Source organism: Poecilia mexicana, unplaced genomic scaffold (genome assembly GCF_051168715.1).
Source record: "Poecilia mexicana isolate PSO_F unplaced genomic scaffold, ASM5116871v1 scaffold_20, whole genome shotgun sequence".
NCBI classification, from domain to species: domain Eukaryota; kingdom Metazoa; phylum Chordata; class Actinopteri; order Cyprinodontiformes; family Poeciliidae; genus Poecilia; species Poecilia mexicana.
In genome coordinates this window covers 15,186,844-15,200,398 of record NW_028263389.1, presented here as the reverse complement: position 1 = coordinate 15,200,398, position 13,555 = coordinate 15,186,844, and the positions used below count along the sequence as shown (strand labels likewise).

Sequence of the window (13,555 nt, the reverse complement as noted above, 5' to 3'; positions counted from 1 at the left end):
CGTGTAACCTTGCAGCACAGCAGAGGACACTTAAAGGCACGAGTTAGAAACTACTAAAAGAACACAGGAAAGACTCTTAAGTTTCAACAGGTTCTCTGTTTGCAGATTGGTCAGAAGTTATTTTGTTTCATGCCCACACTAAGACAAATAAATGGCACAGAAGAGGGCATTTTTCAACACAACATTTTTACTCCTTTTTTGATATCTGAGTGTCTCTAGCTAAACTTGGACTGCATTTAACCTCATAACCTTATTTATGAAACTAACATAAAACTGAAAACATTTAAGCCCCCCCCTCCCAACTCGAATCGAGACTTTCTGACCACGGCACAAATCAAAGGCAAAGTAAGCTGAATTTCTTAATAGTTCAGAATATTTTCTGATGTTTTCTGACATTTCATGATACCTCCTAATCAATTTATGATAATCACTAATCATTTTCTTTTTGTTTCTAATCAGTTCTGGCAGTGTATGATATTTCCTGAGCAGAGCTGATTAATTAGCACTGTGAGCACACGAGCATGACTTCACAATATGTTTTAAAAAACATATTGTTTGTAAAACTTACATATTACAGCTTTAAGACTTTGAAACGCTGCGGTTTTAACTCTGTAATTCACAGATCAGTAGGTACATATTGCTTTGGTGGTTCTAATGCTATTGAAGATCGCCGTTTTAAACGAGTAAACACACAGAGAAATTATTAAATGTTGGAAATAAAACAGTCGCTCTGCAGCTGTGCAGGAAAATCAGAAGAGTAAATACCTGACGACTCGAAGGGCCCGGTCGATATACTCAAGCAACCTTGGAGAATTATAGAACAATCTTCCCATTATGGAATAATAAAAGTTATTATGGTGCCATATAATAATGGATGCTACAGACTGGGAGTACAGCCTGAGGCCGGTTGCACAGGGCTGTGGAGAAATCATTTCAAATCGATCCACAACATTCAAGGTGAAACAATGTTGGGTTGTTGATTTATAGTGCGTGGCCCAGTGTGTGTGTGTGCGCGTGTGTGTGTGTGCTAGTCTTGGAAAGCTGTGGTATGTAAAATGTAAATCAGCCACAGCGAAGGCAAGTGTTCACTCAGCTGGTGAAAAATACATGTGAGGTGATATTAGATCAAGCATTGTGGGTTGTTTCCAACTCTCACAGAGTTCCTAGTTAAAGTTTAATCGGCTATGCTGCGTCTCATTCTCAGTTCCTTTTTCCTTTTTTCCTATCGAGTTGTTTTCCTTGTTTTTCATCCTCATTATTGTTTGTTTTTTTTGCACCCTGTACAGCCTCCATAACGAAGGCTTGTGTTTTGTAAGAAGCAGCGTGGTTCTGATATGTCTCCGTTCAGAAGTCTGCAGTACATGTCTCGTTTGAATCTTTCAGTCATCAGCGATGTACCTGAGCGTGTGTGCGCATGATTGCCTCCGGGTTCTAATATGTCCCGATAAAGCCAAGTCAAGCTGAGCATAAGGACGGGAGAAAGGAAAGACGCAGCTGTCTGTGAAATGAATGAAACGGCATAAATTTGTAATGGACTTCACAACTTCATTCAGTGTACGCAACGCCAAGGACTCTCTGTCCTTCAAGACCTCCAGCATTTCATATTTTTAACTGGGTGTTTTAGGGGAAGCACATTTGCATACATTAGACTAAAAATATCACTCCGCTGAATATTTACATTGTTATCTGCATGAAGGGAATCATTTCGTAGGCGGTTATTAATTAGCCATCATTATCATTTTAAGCTGGTTGTTCTACAGTGCTGGGATTCAATGAGTATTACCAGCAGTTTCCTGCAAATGCAGCAGGAACAAAATGCTAACCTTCCGAATTTATAAAAATCAAATGAGTCTTCACACCTACGGTAGATTTTGTATTGTCCCAACAAGCCTTTTTTTTTATATTACTCTCTGCTTGAAAACTCAGTAGCTCTAAAGTGCAATAAAAATAACATCAAGTTTCACCAGTGTTAAATGGGGTGTGCATTAGTATTGTTCCTGTGACCCATCACCAATGACATTCGGGACGTTGTTGTCTCTCTGAGCTAAGATTTATCTACATATATCTGACTCAGTGCTTGCAGATACACGTCATTATGCTTCTCCTCATGCTGTTTCCATGTGAAGCAGTTTGCTAAAATGTTAGGACAGGGTTGCTGTGTTTAATCTTTGTTTTCATATGACTCATTGATAATTTGGCTCTTTCAATGCAGCTACAGTTAACCAGGGGTAGAAAGAAAGCCAACAGAAAGCTTTTCCCGCATCAGACTCTTGTTCTCTTGCTTTATAAACTTAGCATTGTTCTTTGCATATGTTTGTTTTCCCGTCAGTGTGCAAAGGAGGTCACATGACACAAACAGACTGGAAGGTGCAGCAACCATCAGTGTGGACAGGGCGTGGAAAAAGTACTTATTTGTTTGCCTAATCGATCAAAGAACTTTGAAATAAAATGGTCTCCTGATTTTCACATAATAGCAAGTGAACATAATCAGAAATTCATACATTGAATATCTTTATATTTTTGTCTTTAACTCTGGATCATCCAGAGAATTTCGGACCGGTTACACTTCCGAATGATTCATAGGTCACAGTTAATTGGCCAAATAAATTAGGATTTCTAAAGTGCCTTGAATTGAATTGAATTGGAATTGAGAAGAAAGCCAGACTCCAAAGACTAAGATACAAACTCCTTTTATAAAATGTCTTTTCAAAGTGGTGCCTGTCATTTTCATTTTAGTTCATAATTTTATTTAAGTGTGTTAGCTTTTCTCTTTGAATGTACACTGTCATAAAAAAAATCACATCACATTAAATCATCAGCTCCAATATCTAAATATCTAATCTTTTTTCATATATTGATAAGTGGGAACAAAAATCATCAGACAAATGATATGTCCAAATATGTTAGGAAAACCTGCAGGCTATCATGGAGTGTCCTATTTGTTTTTGTCTAACTCTAACCTGCACTAAGAATGATGTATAGGCATAGATGGTCAGGATTGATCTTTTGCAAGTGCAATATATTATAGCTTAGACCTTCTAGTCTGTTGTTCGAATCTCGGTTTCATCTAATCAGAGAAGCAATCAGTGCAGCTTTAAAAGGACAGCACAACATATTTTGACTCTTACTACAGGGCGAGATATTCTCATCTGTTCTTCTATGTTTCTCATGGAGTTTTGCTATAGGGCTAACACTGTGGTGAATTTTATCTCTGTTTTCCTGTTTTGTTTTTTGGTTGCCTAGAGAAAATCAGATTGCGGTCCAGCAGGGGAGATTTGAGTGCACTTTGAAAGCATTTTTCAAAATCTGTGTAGAGTCCAGCTGAATTATAGCCTCAAAGCTCTGATCCGGTGGGTTCATTTTGGTGTCCTGGTTGGATACTGCACATCACGGCTCTCTCTTTTTATCTGCAGGTAAATATTTAGCATGTGAGGGTGCAGCTGGGGGATTATTTTAAGCTGCATCCTCGTGCATTCTGTTTGTTTTTTTCCAGTTGACTTTTATCCAGCTTTTTGCTCTGTCAAAGGCTGAGCAAATGTAATCTGGTTGAGGGCATGACCATGCTGCCAACTGTTGCAGCCACTGCCGCCAGACTGGCTCCAAGATTATGTCCAAAAGCATTTTATGTAACTCTTAAAGGAATGTGTGCCTCAATTTGATATTTTAGCGTGACCAAAGTAATACCAAATCTTAATTATCGTGCAGGAAGAGGAGATGTGTGTTCTTGCAGCAAAGTAATCGGCGGTGAAAAGGTGCTCCCATCACCCCTCGCAGTCTTCCAGAAATATTTCATTAGATCTTGCTTTATCGTAATGATTATGTGTCCAAAAGAGGAAAGGCAGCAGTTATCAGACAGGAAGGTCATTATTGAGCCTGCGGTCGTAAAGATTGTTAAATTGATTTATGAAGCATTTGCACAAGAGCTGTTTGTGCTTTTTATAAGTGTAAGACAAGAGTGCTGCTTTACAAAAAGGTGTGGAAACATTGATCGGCTGACAGGCTGTATGTGAATTACAATAGAAATGGGAAACTCGTCGCAGAGACAGCGACTGCAGTCAAACCATTTTTGGTGAGAAGTCCAGATGAATCAGAACTTGCACAGATCTCTTACCCAAACGTATTTTTACATCTGTAAAAACGAAAATTTCAGCTCGCTAGCAATGGCAGCCATTAAACTGGGATGAGACGGGTGAAACTGTTCGAAAAATGCGGTTAATTAGAGTTAACTCATGATTTAAAGGGGTTAGGTTACTTTTTCCACATAGGAATAGGTTTATTTGGTATTTTCTTTCACTCTTGATAAATAAAATCCAATTTTAAAAGCTGTTTTTTATTATTATTGTTATTTTATTAAAATTGTTTTTGTCTGTTTGCATTACTTTGATGTTTTGAACTATTTAAGAAATCCGCAAGTTCTTTGTTGATGGCTACAAAACCTGTGGATTAGCAGCTACAACTTTCCAAGAGATATTTAACCAAATATTTCTGGGAATGCATAAATTTGAGTTTGTACTTACGATATTGATTCTGTGTGGATTGCTATTAAAAATGTAAGCTTTTTCACTCGATTCTTGGTTGTTCCATGTTGTAATATACCTCCACCTTGGAAAAGAAGCAGTTCAATTGTGTCAATGAAGCTCAAAATTCCTATGACATTTGTGATGATGATGATGATTTTATCTTAACGTCCCGCCAGAAATGTTTCTTTGTCAAATCAAGAGTTTGTTTGATTTGACATTTCTGTCTTTCTTTCCATTTTGTTCCCTCTGGTAGACCAAACCAGTTGCATTTGCTGTCCGCACAAATGTCAGCTACAGCCCAAGTCATGACGACGACGTACCTGTGCCCGGCATGGCTATCTCCTTCGACGCTAAGGACTTCCTCCATGTCAAAGAGGTGAGCTGTTACTGTTAAAGTTGACATTTAAGAAGCTGATATTAGGGATGCTCCTCATACCTTTAAGTGTATTGTTCTGGCAGAAATTCAACAACGACTGGTGGATAGGACGTCTAGTGAAAGAAGGCTGTGAAATTGGCTTCATTCCCAGTCCGGTGAAGCTGGAAAACACTCGCATCCTCCAGGAGCAGAGAGCCAAACAGGGCAAGTTCCACTCCAGGTATTACCAACCTGTTCGTCTCTGTCATTTTTGTTTGGCTATGAAATCCGTTACAATGAGCAAAAACTGTTTCCGCTCTAGTGTTTTTTCTGACTTAAACAACACAATTTTGCGGTTTCAGCAAACTGGGAGCAAACTCATCGTCTAGTTTAGGTGAAGTGGTTCCTAACTCAAGGAAATCTACTCCTCCTTCATCTGGTAAGTAGCATTGTGGAAACATTTTATTTTTTGTTCATTTTTAACCAACCTATAACAACTGAAATCTAACTGAAGGCAAAGGGAAAATTTTCTAGCAATATGTATGTACATATATGTATTTTTCTATGCTTCATTTTACTCTCTCTGTAGTAAATCCATTCTGCGCTACATTCAGTGTGACCCGTCAGTTGTGATTACCTCTGTGTGACGTTGCTCTTGTCTGTCTGTGTCGGTAGCTGTTGACATAGACGCCACAGGTTTAGACCCAGAAGAAAATGAGCTCCCAGTCAACCTGCGCTCCCCTAAAGCCAGTCCAAACACTGTTATATCACCCCTAGCAAAAGAGAAACGAATGCCCTTCTTTAAGAAGGTAAACTCTAGAGCTCCGCACTGCCTCTTCTTCTTCTCTGCCCGCCGGCACGGCTCCGTCTAATAAAACGCCTGTGGCCCCTCGGCTTTACACAGCGCCCTCGCTCGTTTGTCAAGCACCAGTGTCCCTGTCGTCCCACGATGTGCACTCCACTGTTAGCATGCCTGCCTGATCTTAACCTCTCTCTCTTTCCCTTTCTTCTGGCTAATCACAGCTAAGCAGAAGCAGAAGTCGGTAAGTTTTGGTGTTCAGACCAACAAGACAGCAGGGTCTGAGGAGGAATCTTCTGATCTGTTTAAACTCTGCCTTTCCTAAGCAAGAGGCTTCACCTCTTTACTAACTTCCTGCCCTTCTCATTGGTCCCACAAACCTCTCTGTGTGTGTTGACGTTTGTATGTGATGTTGTAATCCTGACTTACTGGGACCTCAATGTGAGCGGTTTTTCACTAAGACTCAGAGTAGGCACCATAATGTTTTTAGTTTATATCACTATTTGTAGGACTAATACTTAAAAAAAAAAAGTAGCACATTTTAATCTCACTGTGCAATGTAATCAATTTCTGAACTGGCAGTTGAACCTTACGGAGCTTAACTGAAAACGTCACTTATGGCTCTATACATTGTTCATTCACAGCCAAAATGAGGATGAAGTAACATTACAACTAAACTTGGTATTGTACGACAGATGGGAGGAGAAAAAAATATTAAAGAGAAAATTATGTTGCTTCAGGGGCTAAATAAGAGAGAATTTAGAAAAGCTTGACTTGGTTTGTCTGATCATAATTTTTTTTTTTTTTTTACCAAAACTCTGAAATTGCATCTTTCCTAAAATGTCAAACTTGTTCTGTAGTCTGTCAAAGACATCGATAAGAATGGATTCAGACAACATTCCAGTGAGCGTGGCATTCTCAGTTTGACGAAAAGCCATGTTTCACATCATCACATTGTATTACAAGGATTAACTTCGTCCCACCAGACGTATTTGAGCAGAAGCACATTGTTCAATAATAGCCCTGCTCTAGCCAATGGCAGTGTTCATCAGTTCCCACAGCGTAGTGACGTGAGAAAACATTCAGAAGTGGGTCGATGAGTAAGAGAGGGTGATGGACTGCAAGACAAAAGTCATAATAAATCCACTGAAACACTTATTAGAACAACATATAAGGTTGAGACAGGGACATCTGCGTCAGGGGTGACGGAGAACATGACTGGCTGATGAATGAAAAATCCTTTAGATTAGGTTCCTGTTTCTCAGCTGGCTGCCCCCAGAGTTCATGTTGAGTCACGGACCGTTTTTTCTTCAGGGAATAGAGGATTTTAGTGTTTATCTGGTGCTTTTCAACATGAAACATCCAATTTAAATTTAAAAACTTAAACTGTCTTTGAAGAATACATAAATGGAGAAGTAGATCAGCAGTGGCCCATTGGCTTTAAAAGGTTATAGGGATTTATTTAGTGTATAAGATTGGATAATGGGGATTTTCAAGGCTTGGACAGGAATGATTTTTTTTTTATGATTTCAGATGTTATTTCTTATACCTTATCTAGAAACAGTGTCCAAAGTGTGGCCCATTAGACATATGTGAGCTGTAAAAATTTGACCTGCCAGTGCAGGCGGTTGATGTGGATTTACACTATTTATTTTGGACAAGACTTTCACTTTCACTGCATACAGTGGAAAATTTTGGGCAGGACACAAATTGTTCTTCTTTTAAGAACAATTAACCTCATATTTTGATTATAATCTAGTTTCACTTTAAATGGGACATCTGACTCTCAATCAAATGCAGGGTTGACTGAGTCCGTTCACTAAACCTGGATTAATACAGCAAGCACCTTCTGAAATAGTTACTTGTAGTTATCATATCACATCACTGCTGCGGAAAATAGACAAATAAGGTTTTCTTAAGCAAATACATGGAAAATAATTAATTTAGATTCTGTGACGACATGACATAAATTCTAATTTACCTTATTAATTGTTTTGAGCCCATGTTAGATACAATCACACATATTGTTATTATAAAATTATAAAAAGGTCAGCTTTGCAGCTTTTTGGCTTATACATTCTTTTAGTTCAGAGTTCAATTTGAGCATGTTATTCTTTTCTTTCTGTTAGATGCCAAACAAATCATTAACATTTTTTTTTTTTGGTTTTACAAAAGCAAAAAAAATAAATAAAAATCACAGTGCTTCAAATTGTGCTTCAAATAATCTAATTAGGATAATTCAGTCCAAATTTGGTGTCAAGTCTAATTGTGGTAAACTTTAAAGTTTGTATGTCAAAAAGAAAATCTCTGAAACATCCCATTAATACTATGTCGTATAAGAAACTAACTTCAGTATTGGGTGGTTTCCAGATCTAGGAATGATAAAATATTCTAAATGAAGTAAAATTGAAATTGGATCATCCTCCTTCTTGTTGACCTTAAAAATTAGTTCCTGTTATTTTTCTTTAATAACAAAATCACACCAGCAGTTCACAAAGTGTAACTCAAGAATTTGTCGTCATTTTAAGAGACACACTTGAGTTTTAAGTGAATATTAATTCCTTTTAATACTTTTCTTAGATCTTCATATGGGGCTCCTATGTGAAAGAAAGTTGAAGCGGTTTTAACGAGAACAGAAAATAACAAACAAAGGGTTTTATTTATTCACTGAAATAACTTCAGCTTAGCAAAAAATCATTTCAGTTCATATTTTAATGGAGTTTAAGTCTCCAGCGTTTGCTGATTTCTATTCAGAGAGAGAATTCCAACAGATTACTCCATCTGACATTTGCAAACTAAGTAAATTATGTACAATAACCAGATAATGGACTGAAAGACTTTACTAAATATAGTGGATATCTGCCGTGATATCAGTGTTGAATGCTGATCTGAAACTCCTCAGACTGAGATCCCAGCTTGTCCCAACAGTGAGCTTGTTTTTCTAGCTGTGTCCTCTGTTGATCTTCTGTCTCCAACTAACCGTCCCTGTACGATGACCTTCTCCTTTTTTTTTTTTTTGTAGTGACATGGACCATGACACATGCGATATGATCCGTCTCAAGTTCCTTTGAGTTTATTCAATTTTTGCTTATAGTGGTCTCTTTTTATATACTCCAAAACCACTAACATTGTTAAAACTTGAGTTAACTGGCTAATTGTGTTAGACATCAAAGCCTGCTTGTGTTGCGATGGGCTCAACGGGACATACGGTGTCATGGTTCTGTAAAGTTCTAGCATTTTTAAATATATGTTCCTTACAAGTTCAAGTGTTTGTGTCTGCCGTTTTATTAAAAACTGAGTTTCTCCTTTGTCCGTTTTTTTTTAAGACGGAACACATTCCTCCATACGACGTTGTGCCTTCCATGCGGCCCGTAGTTCTGGTTGGACCGTCTCTGAAGGGCTACGAGGTGCAGCAAATTTTTTGCGTTTTAAAACTTTGACACGTCCACCGTGAGCAAACTGTAACTTTCGGTCACCACCTCTCGCCAATCTCCTGTCAACAGGTGACGGACATGATGCAAAAAGCACTGTTTGACTTCCTGAAACACCGATTTGAGGGAAGGTGAGTGCGCTGAAGTTAAAAAACACAAGCTTCTCATCCCACTTCCTTCCTGAATTCTTTCTCTCTCCATGTCAATAGGCTGGTATTTATCTGTCCCCTGAGGTTAGAGAAGGGAGTGTGTTACACGTTTGCTTGGCCTGGAGATGTGTGCTGCTGCTTTAAATAGGTCCTCTCCATGTCCTTAATAGGCCATAATGAGCCCTGGAGCAGAGCTGGGTTCTTTTTATTCAATGCTGAAGCCATGGAAGTTACTCGAGATCCACTCAGGCTGTCAGCAGCAGCAAAGAACATTGCTCATTTGATTGTAATCTGATAATAGGGTGTTTTTGCCCTCAGTCTTTACTTAGTTGGCACTTATTTTCTCACTTGTCCTTAAATGCAATGAGGTTATACTTGATACTCATCTGTAACCTATAGGTTAACATATAAATTACCAGGGATAACGTGTGACCCCCAAGGGAGACAAATGGAAAGTGGACTAACCCTATAAATACTTTTAAAAGAGCATTTTAACAATACAAGTCTTATTCATACGCCTATGCTTTTATACAGCAATAGGTATGTAACTAAGGGTTGAGCCTTGCCAAACGGCCCTTCAACGTATCGTGGGGAAAACTGGTGTCAAACTCACAGCTGCTGATTACCAGACAACTGAAACGTGTGGATATCATATTGTTTATTAACATGTAAAATATTGTCCCACACATTTCACATGTGAAAATTTAACTCTATAGTAATGTGAAAACTTCCCACAATTCCGCTCATGTTTGGATATTGTATTTTGCAGTACTATGTAAAGTACATTTCTATGTGTTTCTTCATGCGACAATCATTCTGTGTAGTGACGTGAAACACTTGTTACGTAAATACATTTCCACAGATGTTTTACATGTGAAAATTGCATCACGTAGTGAAGTGTAAAAACTTAAAATGTGGGATGAATTTCCATGCGTTTCATGTTTGGAGTTGATTTTGTATAATAACATGTTAAATGTATAATATCTCTGTCCACGTGTAGAAACATTTCCCCACTGTTTTCACATGTGGAATTTGTGATACTAGCATGTGTGTGCACAAGTGTTAAAAGTTACACACATTTTACATTTGTGTAATAATGTTGCCAGAAATGTTGTGGTTTAATACTCTTTTTGTCTAGGAGCAAGAAGAGTATTCACTTTACTGGCCATTCACTAAATCTTAAACTGAAATAAAAACTATTCAAGGAATTTAGCTTCCTTTTTTTTCTTTCCAAATCAAACACAGATTAGTTCCTTGATCATCTGTTCTGCTTTTCAGCCGTCTTGTTTGTTTTACGGTGAGCCGAATAGTTTCTCAGAAATCACTAAAAGAGGTATCTGCTTTCCTTTCAATATAACTGAGCATGATGGAATTTGGTTGGTGCTGCTCAAAGCAGCGAAAAGAATAAATGTGTTTGACATGTGATCGTTATGAGGCAGGTTTTTCTTCTTTTTTTAATGACGTTGGCTCACCTGACTGAGGTTTTGCAGACATTCATTTCTGTGCAAATCTGTTAAGGTTTTAGCACAGCATTTCAAAGGGCGTTAAACGAGGAGACGTGTTTTTTTTTGTTGTTTTTTTGTTTTTTTATCATTATTATTATTATTAAAACTTTGCGTACTTAAGTCATTCCCAGGTTTTGGACCACTAACAGTTGCTTGCTGAAAGTTTATGTTCTACCACCATCTTTTTGTTGCTTAACATTGTATGCCGCATTTCTAATTACATATATATGCATATGTACTTTTTTTTTTTGGTCGTGTCAAATTGATTCAATAAACTCCATCCTTCTCTTTTTCAGAATTTCAATCACTCGTGTCACGGCGGATATCTCGCTTGCCAAGCGCTCGGTTCTGAACAATCCCAGCAAGCACGCCATCATCGAGCGCTCCAACACGCGATCCAACTTGGGTAAGTTTGCTCTAAATCAGCCTGGGAACATCTGGGTTCCCTGATTCATAATGTTTTCAAGGAGAACAGTTGACGCAAACGCGGAAGGAAACAATTATAGAAACTCTTGACAACGATAACGATGACTCCCAAAAGCTCTCTGTGGCCTTTGCTGGCCTCGCTTTGTTGGGGAATGAAAGATTGGGTGTAGAGGAACGATAACGAGCACCACAGCTGCTCTGATATGACTTATGTTGGTTAGAGTTTAGATGTGATTAGAATGAAAGGGATTCCTGAGCAAAATAAAGGCGACAAAGGCTAATCTTGACTATTTATCACCAGAATCATCAGTCAGCAGCTACGGCAGCACTAGGAGTCCCTGCCAAAGTGAATAATGAAAGTAAAACATGCTATTATATCATTTGTACTTAAGGATCTCGTCATTTAAGAGAGTTACCGCACTGTATGATGATGATTTAGTCTGTTTCCAATTGTTTTTTCTACTCTAATTGGGGTTTTTTTTTCGCTAAACATAGCAAAACAGATACTTAGAGCAAATGATTGTGCTTTCTTTATATTTGATGAGTCCCACATGAGACCTATTGAATCAGTTCACTAACAAAAATATCCCTCTCTTTATGAAATAATTGAATAGAATATGATGGTTGAAAGAAGATCACTGGAAGATTAGAGCAGTTATTTGTAGACAACGTCTTATTGAAAACGAGTGGAAATTATTTTTCTGCTTTGGTTGTTTTGTCAGGAAAATGACACTGAATGAATTGTCGTTCCTGCAGTGTGACTGGAACGTTTTTAATGTTGTCTGTTTACGTCAGGCTTAGTTACTGTTGGGAGTTTTAAACTTTCACTCCTGTCTTTCTGGGATGTCTACAGACGTGGTTTTGCTGTCAAATCTCTACTGTTTAAGTCCCATCTGTCGGAGCGTGGTTTTCTGCTGTCCGGAAACATTTGAACTCATTTAAATATTCTCCTGATTGGGACGAGCAAGGGAAAAAGCCTGGAATTTGAGTGAAGTATTTCGAGGTTTGTGTGGTAAAAAGGAAACAGTTGCTTGGAAATGTTACAAATGTAAAACCATGTTTCCTGTACCATTGCCTAAAGGTTGTGTGTGGATCCATCTAGACATCCATCAGTCTGCCCATCCATCTATTCGTCAGTCTTATTCATCTCTCCTTCTAGTTTGTAGTTTTTCCAGGGTTGATATTAGATCAATGATGTCTGAAGAAATACCTGCCAAAAATTCATGGCAAACGTTTGTATTTATAATTGAAAAATGACTCAAAAAAGCAAAGAGATGGTAAAAAAAAATGTGTAATTTTGGCATTAAAAGTGTATAAAACCTGAAGTGAACTGAAGCCCTTCCCCTCAGATCCTAATGATTTTACACCCGAGTCTCACATTTTACTTCTTTCGCTAGCTTTAACCAAATACAACTCCACAGCTGTTCTAACAGGAGTCTCATCCTTTCAGCTGAAGTCCAAAGCGAGATCGAGCGGATTTTCGAACTGGCCCGCACGTTGCAGCTGGTGGTTCTGGATGCCGACACCGTCAACCATCCGTCTCAGCTTGGGAAGACATCCCTAGCCCCCATCATCGTCTACGTGAAGATCACCTCCCCCAAGGTGAGACAAAATCTGCACGAAAACAAGTGTTTCTGTAGCATTGAAACCGTCACAGCTTGTGCTGTTTTCCTGTAACTTTGCCGCTACCTGGCAATAATCTTAATTTCAGTATGTCAGACGGGATTGCCAGTTTGTCAGAAAGAAATGTAGGGGAGGACTGATTCATCACTCTGACCTTCACCAAGTGTAAAAAAAAAAAAAAAAGGATCGTGATTCAATGATCGGTCAAAACAGGCATGTGAGTAATGCAGAAAATGAAATTAGATACTAAAGATATAAATGATGAGGCTTTAAGTCTGTGGGTGATGTTCACAGTGAGACATAATGAATTGGCTTTAATGGCTGTACTTTATCTTACCACAAAGACAAAATCATGGTTTATATTGTAGAACTCATGTTGCCTATAAACAGTGAGGGGAGGAGAAGTCAAATCAATAAATTATGTTTAATCAATTCAATCCATCTGATGACTCCAAAGGATTTGTCATAAAGTGGTGTGGTTATAGTGAGGATCGCACGCTGAGACCCAGGTAGATGAAAAAAAAGTAAATTTAATGAAAATAAATCCAACAGAACAGCACGAAGGAACAACAGGAGACACGAGGAAAACAGGCAAAGGTTTGACAATGTTAGACAAGGACACGACGAAGAACACAGACACAGGTGGGTTTAAATACACAGGGAGGGTAATCGGGTAAGTAGACACACCTGGGGGACAATCAACGGGGAGGACAGGACAGAGACTCAGAGTAAACAGGACAGAAGCAC

At 38.4% G+C, this 13,555-nt stretch overlaps 1 protein-coding gene across 2 annotated transcripts in view; it reads left to right on the top strand.

Annotated features, from left to right (window-relative positions):
- cacnb2a (calcium voltage-gated channel auxiliary subunit beta 2a) overlaps positions 1–13,555 on the top strand; it is a 68,034-nt gene that overhangs the window by 47,695 nt on the left and 6,784 nt on the right. For both annotated transcript variants that reach the window (XM_014982914.2, XM_014982917.2), the window contains 8 exons: positions 4,774–4,896; positions 4,980–5,116; positions 5,238–5,314; positions 5,551–5,684; positions 9,001–9,081; positions 9,178–9,236; positions 11,056–11,165; positions 12,636–12,787. In XM_014982914.2, coding sequence (XP_014838400.2) covers positions 4,774–4,896; positions 4,980–5,116; positions 5,238–5,314; positions 5,551–5,684; positions 9,001–9,081; positions 9,178–9,236; positions 11,056–11,165; positions 12,636–12,787 — 873 coding nt within the window. The remainder of the gene's footprint in view (positions 1–4,773; positions 4,897–4,979; positions 5,117–5,237; positions 5,315–5,550; positions 5,685–9,000; positions 9,082–9,177; positions 9,237–11,055; positions 11,166–12,635; positions 12,788–13,555) is intronic.